General features: G+C 40.7%; 1 protein-coding gene across 1 annotated transcript in view; it reads right to left on the bottom strand.

Moving 5' to 3' along the window:
- Positions 1–1,215: 1,215 nt before the first annotated feature.
- LOC126176604 (probable tRNA (uracil-O(2)-)-methyltransferase) overlaps positions 1,216–12,747 on the bottom strand; it is a 36,289-nt gene continuing 24,757 nt past the window's right edge. The window contains exons 5-6 of the mRNA XM_049923767.1: positions 9,194–9,445; positions 1,216–2,657 (exon numbers count right to left, since the gene is read on the bottom strand). Coding sequence (XP_049779724.1) covers positions 1,758–2,657; positions 9,194–9,445 — 1,152 coding nt within the window. The 3' untranslated portion in view covers positions 1,216–1,757. The remainder of the gene's footprint in view (positions 2,658–9,193; positions 9,446–12,747) is intronic.

Below are 12,747 nucleotides of genomic sequence, written 5' to 3'. Positions count from 1 at the left end.
CCTCTGATGATTGCTCGGTCCTCACCTTCTGTCACTGAACAAGGTCGAACACTTCCTTCTTGATGTTGTATTCAGCCCTGGTTCACCCATATGTGCCAACATTGTCAAATGCTGCCATTGCTTGTATTCAAATACGGGGTGATTCTTCAATTACTCCAACCAGTTTCTTTGAGTCCAGTTACATGTCCTCTCTTAGACATATGCATATATTGTTTATACATATCTATGAGGCATAGTTACTGTCCAAATGACCACGAAATTTGCAAAGACTTTTTGCCATGGAATCAACATATCCTGCTTACAGACCTTGCCAGTTGCCCAGTGAAATTGCACTGTAGTGTCACACAGCCATTTATCAGCCACCAAAGTATACAATTTTGCATTTTCTGTTGATACCTGTAAGAATATCAATATCTGATCAATTTGCATAACTTCTTCATGGTGTGTCATTTTTTTGTTTTAGAGTCCATGTGGCCAGGCAAAACATACAAATGTATGGGTACAGTACCTGGTTGTTAGCAGATTTGGTAAATGAAGAAGATTACTGTATGGCACAAAGTTATTCAAGATGTCTGCTAACCAAGAAGAGCCTGCTGCCAATAATACCATAAAAAGAATTACACTGTAATGAAGGCAACTTGCCACAAAGTAAGGTCAAGCCAATTATTTTGTAGTAATGTACAAGACTTGCCAGCACATTAGTTAATTTTTTTTAATGTTATAGTGTTGTTTAATCAAATCATAACTTAGTGAGAAGCTAATTGATCCCAATCATTAACCATCACCAGGGTCCCGCCCTTTCACCAAACCTTGTGAGAAAGCCACAAGTGAAAGAAATAAGTACAATAAGATAAATCAAATTAAATTTACAGTTAACTTTCATTCAAATAATTACTGGAATCAGAAGTAGCAGTAATACTCAATATTGTGCAATAACGTATGTGGGCTAAACATTCAAAACTACTCACTGGATAAGCAAATGGGGTTATCATCTGGACCACAAAAAAATTTATGAAAATAACATTTGTAAATACAGTGAAAATAATCTGTATTTACCTGAAAATACATCTGGCACAGACAATACATTCTTTTAATAATCATATAATAAAGGTTTCTTAACTTACATAGTCGTTAGATAGGAAAATACAAAAAGAGAAGATTCTAGCAATCATTCAGTGAGAGTCAAGAAATATATGGAAAACAGTAGGAAAAAAATAAAGATTTTGACAAAATGCAACGAAACTAGCTGACTGATCAAGAAACCAGCCCGCACCCTTAATTTTAGAATTCAATTCTTGGGTTACATTCTTCAGAATATAACATATATTATGAAGCAAAATGACAGATAGTATGTGAACAGATATGTTTTTGCTACATTCAGATTTGCATAATACATGCTATAATTATAGAACATGTATTTTCAAGTGACTTCTGGAATTAACACATTTGTTTTGGAGTGAAATGACTCCTAGTAATCTGCCCTGCAAAATAATTATTTATGATCACATGGAGTCCCCTTTGGCAGTTTTCTCAGGATTTAAATTTTCAGTGAAGTTAAACTTTGTCACCCTAATGCATATTCTCTACAGAGTTACTTCAAAACTCTTCTATTACAGTCTTTACACATATCTTTTCTCTTCATTTAGATTCATAGAGCTTTGCCTCCCATTTATTACCAAAAATGCAGATCCTGAATTCACTTACCATACTTCATTATTCAGTATGAATTTAAAGTCCATGTTATTATGGAAACACAATTAATGTTTAAAAGTACATATTTCATCTGGGAGGAAGCATCCATCAGGATGGTTCTCATGAAACCAACATGGCTTAATTTTGTGCTTTAACACAGAAGATTCCTTTTTTCTTTTTCTGTGTTTATTTTTTGCAGTTTTGTTGTGCACATTTTCTGGTGTTCTAAATTGTACATTTCCATTGTGCACAAAGAATATATGATGACTGTTTCTTAGTAATGTTTGCAGTCCTCCACATTCATTCTTCAACTGTTGCAATAGACTGGTGGGTATAGCTGCAGCTATTTCACCAATGCTCATAACACCACCAGCATTCCACATCTTTTCTTCACCATTATCTGTCATGACTTTAAGTAAGCGGCGTTTGGCAAGCAGATGCTGTGTTACCATATTGACAATTTGGACTCGCAGTCCGCTGTCTAGCTGAGTACAGTTACGAACTCTCTCAACAGATTCACGTGCTTTAAATCCTGACATCCACTCAGAACTACCATTTTCACCTACATTTTTTCCTTTATCATTTTTACTTTCTAGAAGCTGAAGAATATTTGTGTGAATCATGTCACTTTCTGTTTCAATGTGAGTTCGTTTGGCCCCAATAAGGCAAATCCTTTTCGTGGATGGTATTTTCAGCCGATCTATCTGAATTTTAAAACCACAAACTTCACAAATATATTTTAAATATTCCAAGTAATCTGCATACTGGCTAAGTTCAGTGTTCTGTCTCTGGTATTTGTTGCCAGTGAAGTCATAAAAACAACATGGTAGTAAAAAGAAGCAGCATTTGTAAGAACTTCTGGCAGCTATTACAGGAATCCAGGGTGTTAGTTCATCAGAATGATTGCCAATAATCCAGTCAGTGTCAGGAAACAAGAAGTTATCTGAAGGTGTGATAGTGTCAACCTGCAAATACACACACATTATTAGGCTTGCCAACTAACTGCAAGTTATTTGATACTATAGGGTCAATTATGAAAGTATAAAATGAAAAGTATTACATTAAATGACAATGCTCACCAGACAAAGCAACAATTGTAGTAAGACTGAAGGGCAGGCATGTTAACAAAATACTCACTACAGAATGGCAAATAAAAATCATATGGCACACTCACCAAAGGACAAAAGTAGTGCATACGATTCAGTAGCAGAAATAATGTTGATAAAGTGTGAAACATGAGGATATGTAAGAAAAGAATGATAATAGTATGCATATAGTGCAAAGGTGATATGAACCCAAGGAAATAGAAAGAAGGTGCAGTACGATGAATGGGTTGAATGCTGCAGGACAAAAAGAGGAAATTAGTGATGGAAGGGGTAGGGAATAGCAGTATTAAAAGTTAAAAGAATGACATCACATGTAAAAGGTGGTATAATGACAATACAGCTAGGAAAAGAAACTAAAATATACGATGGGAGGTAAACAAAGACTAACAAAGAAGTTCGAGGGTTTTTTTGGTGGAGGGGGAGGGGGAGGGAAAAGGGGTGAGGGGGAGATAGAGTGATAGATAGATAGATATATAGACAGATAGATAGATAGATAGATAGAGAGAGAGAGAGAGAGAGAGAGAGAGAGAGAGAGAGAGCAGAAAATGGGAGAATAATGGGTACCACATTGAAATGCATATAAGATGAATGGATTTCTGAAAAGGGTAGTTGCTTCTCTCTATATAGGGGAGATGTTGAGTTGCAGAAAGGCACAACAAAAAGACTGTTCGAAAGTTAGCATTCGACCAACAAGGCCTTTGTCAAAAATAGATCTCCCCCCCCCCCCCTTTCCCCACACACGAGACAACCATCTCTGGCAGCTGGAGCCAGATTGTGAGCAACAGCACATTATGGGAGGGGCGATTGGGTGGGAGTAAGGAGGAGGCTTGGGCAGGGAGGGGAGGGATAGCAAGGTAGGTGTGAGGGCACTAAAGTGCTGCTGGAAGCATGCAGGGATGAGGTAGAGAGTAGAGCAGCTATGTGCAGTGGGGCAGTTGGATGGAGTGGGGGGGGGGCATTAGTGGAAAAGGAGAGAAGTATAAATACTGTGTGTGTTGGTGGAATAGAGGGTTATGTAGTGCTGGAATGAGAACAGGGAAGGCGTTAGATGGGTAAGGACTGTGACTAATGAAGGTTGAGGCCAGGAGGGTTACAGAAGTGCAGGATATATTGCAGGGAGAGTTCTCACCTATAAAATTCAGAAAAGCTGACATCAGTGGGACAGGCTGTGAAGCAGTCACTGAAATGAAGAATGTCATGTTGGGCGGTATGTTCAACAACAGAGTGGTTCAGTTGTTTCTTGGTCACAGTTTGTTAATGGCCATTCATGTGGAAAGAGAGTTTGTTGGTTGTCAGGCCCATGTAGAATGCAGCACAGTGGTTGCAGCTTAGCTCGTAGATCACATGGCTGATTTTGCAGGTAACCCTGCCTTTGATGGGAGAGGTGATGTTTGGGAGCAGACTGAAGTAGATAGTGGTGGGAGGATGAGTGGGACAGGTCTTGCCTCTAGATCTATTTCAGAGACATGATCCGTGAGGCAAGAGGTTGGGAGCACGGATTGTGCAGGGATGGACGAGGATATTGTGTAGGTTTGGTGGGTGGTGGAACACCACTGTGGGAGGGGTGGGAAGGATAATAAGTAGGACATTTCTCATTTCAGTGCACAACGAGAGGTAGTCACATCCTTGGCAGAGAATGTAATTCAGTTGCTCCAGTCCTGGATGGTACTGAGTCATGAGGGGAATGCTCCTCTGTGTTTGTATGTTGTCTATTTTTGACAAAGGCCTCATTGGCCGATAGCTAACTTTCTGACAGTATTTTTGTTATGCTTTTCTATGACTCAGCATCTCTACTATATGTTGAGTTGCAACTATCCTCTTCTTAATATTATTATAGGATTTATTTTACTTTTACTGGTATATTGTTTTTATATGATATCTGCCTGTGATTTACTTGTTAATTTTTGTAATTTTTTTTCACCATTCATTCGTTCACCCTTACCTCAATTTTTTTCAGAGCCATATCACTATATACAAATCTCTGACATACTGAAAGTCTTAAACAAGGTAAGGGAAGTTCTCATGAAATGTTTTGGATGGTAGTACTGCATTTGAGGCTGAGGCTGGTTTTGAGGCACAAGCTTAGGCAGCAGTTCCCAACATAAGTATGCCAGTCTTACCCTGTCAGCTGAGACAGTAGCAGTTTTACCGTTTAGTACAGTATTCAGAGTTTGTTCTCCTGTTTTGATTACCTGAGGCCTGTATAAGAAGTTTGCAGAGATGGTTTGAAACTGTCTGTAAGCAAATAACATGCACATGTCTGCAGATCATGAAGCATGAAGGTAGTTGTTCTAGTCTTTAGGCTCAATGTGTGCAATATGGTTCCTCAGGAAACAAATGAAATCTAATGGGTCATGACCTGGTAGCTGTGCAGATCTTGGATTGATGAATTTTCTGGGCAGTCAACGTGTTTCACCATATACGAGTATCTGGTTTGAAAGTAGGGTGCGGCCAAGTAAGATCACAGGTAATTTAGTTGTCCAGCTGGTAGCATGAAACATTCACGGAGCCTTATTGCCTGCCTGGTAGTTACTGGTTGTCCAGTGATAGAGAGCACCATGGGATTTCCTGAACTGGTTCAATAACTCTGACTTGAATTGTCGACACAGCACATAGTAATGTGCAGCAGACTACTGAAAAGAAAAACTGAGTTTGAAATTAAAATAAAGGCTAGCATCTCTGCCAATATGTTTTCAACTGATATAGCCTGCAGGCAATGGATAAAATGATCAATGGCAGTTAATAGATGAAGTGGACCTACAATATCAATGTGCTCATGCTTGAAAGTGCAGTGTCACATTTGGAAATTCACCAATGGGTGCATGCACATGATGGACTATTTTGCTGTACTGCCACTGAAGGCATGCACTAGTGTACTCATGACAGTTCTGCTGCAAACCAGGCAGTAAAACATTTCGACACCAGATGAGTCAATACTGTAACACCATGGTAGCATAGGTTGTTGAGGCTGTTGAAAGGATGTTTTGCGGAAAGCAGATGGCAGAAACGAGTGAGACCTTCCATTGGAAATGTCACGATACAGTTTGACGTCAAAACCAGGAACAGTGATAAGTTGTAATTGAAGGCTGGACAATATGCAGTAGCTTCTGGAGTCCATCATCAGATTCCTGTGCCTTTGTGAGCTGTACAAAATCAATAAAATTTGTCACACTATTAATCTGCTACAGGCAGTAGGTGGCCATGTTGTTTACATCAGAAATGTGGCAAATATCAGTGCTGAGTAGAGAAATAAATGACAGGTGGTTGTAGTACCATGGTGAACAGTTGTTGTTGTTCCATTCGAAGACATAGATAAGCAGTTTCTGACCAGTAATTATTGTAAATTCTCTTACTTCCAACTGTGGTAGAAAGTACCAGGTTACTTTGTATACAGACAGAAGCCCACAATCACATGTACCCCATTCCTGTTGAGACATGGAGAACTTGTGAGGAAAAGGCAAGTGGTTGCCAAGCACCATTGACTTGCTGCTGCAACACTGCACACTAGTCGTCTAATAGGTATCAAATGCTAATGCAAGAGGTGCATCCAGTGTGGAATGTTGCAGAAGTGCAGCATTTTCTAGACTTTGCTTTGCTGCATTAAAAGCAGAGTTCATCTCAATTGTCCAGTGGATGGGAGATTTTCCCTTAGTCTTGGGTCCAGTAAATCTGTGTTTAGTGTTCTTTAAAGTTGGTTGAGGGGGGAGGGGGGTGGTGGTAGGTGTCACCAATAAAAATTTAGCATCCCTGACAAACAATGTAGCTCTTTGATGGTTTCAGGCTGTGGGCTCTTCATGACAGCTTCCACTTTCTCTGGAAGCAGTAATGACCCTGCATGTAAAATTAAATAATCAGAAGAGGTGATCTAAGGTTTACTGAAAACACACTTAGCAGTGTTCAACCCTACACCATGCTATTCTAGGCATTTGAAAATCTTACTAGGTGTTGCTGATGTCATTCTGCTGTGAGAGAAAATATGAGGATATCATCCAAGTTTGCAAAGCAGAATGACAGCCCCTGCAGCACAGAATCAATGACCCTCTGTCATGATTGAGCAGCATTGGGCAAACCAAATTTCATGTAAAGACTTTCAAATAAGACGAATGGTGTGATTATAGTAGTCTCTGGAATGTCTCCGCCTGCCACAGGAATTTGTGTAAAAAAATGGTTGGTTCAAATGGCTCTGAGCACTATGGGACTTAACATCTGTGGTCATCAGTCCCCTAGAACTTAGAACTACTTAAACCTAACTAACCTAAGGACATCACACACACCCATGCCCGAGGCAGGATTCGAACCTGCGACCGTAGCAGTCGCGCGGTTCCGGACTGAGCGCCTAGAACCGCGAGACCACCGCGGCCGGCAATTTGCGTAAAGGTCCTTGCACTGTCTAGTATACTAAACACAGCTGCACCAGTGAGAGCACAATTGTATTCCCTTAATAGAGGCACTAAATATTTGCCTGGAATTGTCCTTGCATTCAATGCATGGAAGTCACAACATGGGCACCATGTGCCACCAGTTTTGGTTACCAGATGGAGGAATGAAGACAAAGGATTAGAGAAGGGTGAATAACATCTTCCCTGAGCATTGAGTTAAGCTCCACCTTTGTGATGGGGAGCTAAACATTTAAGATGGCATGGAACTGGTAGGCCACTGGTAATTTGGATAAAACACATAGTTTTATGATGTACCTCCCTCAGCATGCCAGGTCACTGAGTTATGGTTGGAAACTGGTCAAGCAACTCAGCATATCTGCTTTCAGCAGCCTGCACTACGAATCATGGTACTACATCAGAAAGCAGCCATAGAAATTCTGGTGACACTCTTGATGAGCTGTATAGTTGCTACATCAGGTAACAGATGGTAGTATGCCAGGAAATCAGCTCCAATTAGAGGCTATGGGATATCTGTGACACTAAATTCCAGATGGCAGTGTGACACAGCCCCAAGTCCACCTCAACATGTTCTGTTCTGTATGTGACTACTGATGAATGGTTATTGGCAGAAAGGCAGAACATAGTTGGCAGCCAGCAATTATACAGAAAATCTGTGGAAACTGCACAAATCTGAGCCTGTTTCCAAAGGAATTTCTGTCCTATTTTTCGGTCACTAATATAGAGATGCTGAGAGACTGTCCAGCAATCAGATGCATGTATGTCTGGCTGCCACTAAGTTTGGGTAGACGTGCAGTTAGGTGTAGTTGCACACCTGACCCCCAAATTTCAAGTGATACCAACATGTTGTAAGTGACTGCTCTGTGTCACTTAGAACCAGTGAGTTTGTTCTGGAATGACTGCACGATCTTCTGTGGTAATGACCTCTATCCTTGCTGTAATTGTATCAAGCCAGCAGTTCACTCCTTTGACTAGCCATAGTGTCCACTTCATCTGACAGGTAACCATAATCCACCCACCTCACTGGTGATGATGAGTCAAGTGTTGCATGCTGATGTTACTTTACTGACTGAAAGTGACATTGATGAATCCTGAATCCTGTCAGCCAGATCTGTGATGGCATCCCAGGGAATTTCTCTCTGAGATATAACAACAGCTTTAACTTTATCTGGAAGACGGCTACCTGCAGCATATGCTGCATAATGAAAACTAGCTTTAATATGTACAAACCAGAGTGTCGTCAGACTGTGAGGCCAGAATGACGACAATCGCATAGCAAGTCATGACACTGTCAGGCACTCAGTGCCCTTGGAGTCTTGCATTTCAGTGTTTCGAAAATTCGTTGGTCAGTCATGATACATTGTACTACTTGTTCTAGTATCTGTAGACTGATAATGTTGGGGTCACCAGTGTCAGAGCAGTTGTGGCGATATCCGTCTTAACTTCATACACCTGTGTTCAGGTGCCTCAGCTGTGATAGCACACAAATTATTGAAATTATTGGCACTCATATAACACTGAACAACAAAATTTTAACAGATAGATGTACAATATAAACTAAACCTTGAGACTTACAAACTTCAGTAAATTAATGCTAAGTATGATATGTATCTATTACACAAGGATTCTCACTGCTTACTCCCATGGACCATTGCTAAATAAAACCACCACCAATGTTGAAACAAGAATGGATCTGGTGGCTGGACAGTGAACTCACTGATGCCTATGAAACACAGTAGGTAAGTGTTTTATTTACTGTAAACACCTAGCTAAGGAAATGTATTACACTGCAATCTAGTGATTGCCCCCATGAATTACACTTGCAGGAAAGAAATTACCTTTGGAATGAACTGACAGCTCATGTGGTTAAGAGAAAAGAAAGTATATTTAAATTAGCAGCTTTTCACCAGGCTGAACTTTTTTCAAAATTTTACATTTTGTTCATAAAGCCACAGTAACATTTAAACAGACTCTCTTCCTGTACAAATTTTAATTCACCTGGAGCTGTGTGGACTCAGGATAAACATCCCATATGGATCTTTTTCTAATGTCTAGGCCTTTACCCACGTGGCCTTCACTACTTAATATATACACAAGCAATCCATTTCCACAGCCAAGATCAACAAAACTCTGCATCCATTGTGGTCTCTCAGCTTCCTCTCGTTGTTTTTGCCACAACAGCAATAAATAAGTTGCTATAGCCACATCTTCATAAACAAATTTCTGTGGATCTGTTCTTTCTGGCCAAATCTGAAACCAAGTATTAAATTAGGAAATGGGCATACACTGTGGTACTTAAAAAAGAGCAGAAAAAAAAGAATTCTTCAAGTTTAATAAGAAGTTTTTATCAAATGTATCTAAAGTAATTTTTTTCTAGGTATTGCCCACATTATCTACATCTACATCTACATTTATACTCCGCAAGCCACCCAACGATGTGTGGCGGAGGGCACTTTACGTGCCACTGTCATTATCTCCCTTTCCTGTTCCAGTCGCGTATGGTTCGCGGGAAGAACGACTGTCTGAAAGCCTCTGTGCGCGCTCTAATCTCTCTAATTTTACATTCGTGATCTCTTCGGGAGGTATAAGTAGGGGGAAGCAATATATTCGACACCTCATCCAGAAACGCACCCTCTCGAAACCTGGCGAGCAAGCTACACCGCGATGCAGAGCGCCTCTCTTGCAGAGTCTGCCACTTGAGTTTGTTAAACATCTCCGTAACGCTATCACGGTTACCAAATAACCCTGTGACGAAACGCGCCGCTCTTCTTTGGATCTTCTCTATCTCCTCCGTCAACCCGATCTGGTACGGATCCCACACTGATGAGCAATACTCAAGTATAGGTCGAACGAGTGTTTTGTAGGCCACCTCCTTTGTTGATGGACTACATTTTCTAAGGACTCTCCCAATGAATCTCAACCTGGTACCCACCTTACCAACAATTAATTTTATATGATCATTCCACTTCAAATCGTTCCGCACGCATACTCCCAGATATTTTACAGAAGTAACTGCTACCAGTGTTTGTTCCGCTATCATATAATCATACAATAAAGGATCCTTCTTTCTATGTATTCGCAATACATTACATTTGTCTATATTAAGGGTCAGTTGCCACTCCCTGCACCAAGTGCCTATCCGCTGCAGATCTTCCTGCATTTCGCTACAATTTTCTAATGCTGCAACTTCTCTGTATACTACAGCATCATCCGCGAAAAGCCGCATGGAACTTCCGACACTATCTACTAGGTCATTTATATATATTGTGAAAAGCAATGGTCCCATAACACTCCCCTGTGGCACGCCAGAGGTTACTTTAACGTCTGTAGAAGTCTCTCCGTTGATAACAACATGCTGTGTTCTGTTTGCTAAAAACTCTTCAATCCAGCCACACAGCTGGTCTGATATTCCGTAGGCTCTTACTTTGTTTATCAGGCGACAGTGCGGAACTGTATCGAACGCCTTCCGGAAGTCAAGAAAAATAGCATCTACCTGGGAGCCCATATCTAATATTTTCTGGGTCTCATGAACAAATAAAGCGAGTTGGGTTTCACACGATCGCTGTTTCCGGAATCCATGTTGATTCCTACATAGTAGATTCTGAGTTTCCAAAAACGACATGATACTCGAGCAAAAGACATGTTCTAAAATTCTACAACAGATCGACGTCAGAGATATAGGTCTATAGTTTTGTGCATCTGCTCGACGACCCTTCTTGAAGACTGGGACTACCTGTGCTCTTTTCCAATCATTTGGAACCTTCTGTTCCTCTAGAGACTTGCGGTACACGGCTGTTAGAAGGGGGGCAAGTTCTTTCGCGTACTCTGTGTAGAATCGAATTGGTATCCCCTCAGGTCCAGTGGACTTTCCTCTGTTGAGTGATTCCAGTTGCTTTTCTATTCCTTGGACACTTATTTCGATGTCAGCCATTTTTTCGTTGGTGCGAGGATTTAGAGAAGGAACTGCAGTGCGGTCTTCCTCTGTGAAACAGCTTTGGAAAAAGGTGTTTAGTATTTCAGCTTTACGCTTGTCATCCTCTGTTTCAATGCCATCATCATCCCGGAGTGTCTGGACATGATGTTTCGAGCCACTTACTGATTTAACGTAAGACCAGAACTTCCTAGGAATTTCTGTCAAGTCGGTACCTAGTATTTTACTTTCGAATTCACTGAACGCTTCACGCATAGCCCTCCTTACGCTAACTTTGACATCGTTTAGCTTCTGTTTGTCTGAGAGGTTTTGGCTGCGTTTAAACTTGGAGTGAAGCTCTCTTTGCTTTCGCAGTAGTTTCCTAACTTTGTTGTTGTACCACGGTGGGTTTTTCCCATCCCTCACAGTTTTACTCGGCACGTACCTGTCTAAAACGCATTTTACGATTGCCTTGAACTTTTTCCATAAACACTCAACATTTTCAGTGTCGGAACAGAAATGTTCGTTTTGATCTGTTAGGTAGTCTGAAATCTGCCTTCTATTACTCTTGCTAAACAGATAAACCTTCCTCCCTTTTTTTATATTCCTATTAACTTCCATATTCAGGGATGCTGCAACGGCCTTATGATCACTGATTCCCTGTTCTGCACTTACAGAGTCGAAAAGTTCGGGTCTGTTTGTTATCAGTAGGTCCAAGATGTTATCTCCACGAGTCGGTTCTCTGTTTAATTGCTCGAGGTAATTTTCGGATAGTGCACTCAGTATAATGTCACTCGATGCTCTGTCCCTACCACCCGTCCTAAACATCTGAGTGTCCCAGTCTATATCTGGTAAATTGAAATCTCCACCTAAGACCATAACATGCTGAGAAAATTTATGTGAAATGTATTCCAAATTTTCTCTCAGTTGTTCTGCCACTAATGCTGCTGAGTCGGGGGGTCGGTAAAAGGAGCCAATTATTAACCTAGCTCGGTTGTTGAGTGTAACCTCCACCCATAATAATTCACAGGAACCATCCACTTCTACTTCACTACAGGATAAACTACTACTAACAGCGACGAACACTCCACCACCGGTTGCATGCAATCTATCCTTTCTAAACACCGTCTGTGCCTTTGTAAAAATTTCGGCAGAATTTATCTCTGGCTTCAGAGACTACTGGTGTTTCAACTGCTGTTGGAGGCAGCTTTCATCAAGATGCCTACTTGTTGTTTGTGCAGTTACTGCTTCATATATATTATCTGAATATGTCTGAGAGTCATCACATACAAATACCTGGGTATAGCACTTTGTAAGGATATTAAATGGAATAATCACATAGATTCAGTCATGGGTAAAGCAGGTGGGATGGACTTTGGTTTATTGGTAGAACTCTGGGGAAGTGTAATCAGTCTACAAAGCAGATTGCTTAAAAATCTAGAATATTGTTCATGTGTATTGGACTCATACCAGAAAGGACTAAAAGGGGATACTAAACATAAACAGAGGAGGGCAGCACAAATGGTCACAGGTTTGTTTAGTCCATGAGAGAGTGTCACAGAGATACTGAAGGAACTGAACTGGAAGACTCTTGAAGATAGTTTACATCTATCCCGAGAAAGTCTGTTAACAGAACTTCAAG

Source organism: Schistocerca cancellata, chromosome 1, assembly GCF_023864275.1.
Source record: "Schistocerca cancellata isolate TAMUIC-IGC-003103 chromosome 1, iqSchCanc2.1, whole genome shotgun sequence".
NCBI lineage: Eukaryota > Metazoa > Arthropoda > Insecta > Orthoptera > Acrididae > Schistocerca > Schistocerca cancellata.
This window is presented reverse-complemented; position numbering and strand designations above follow the sequence as displayed.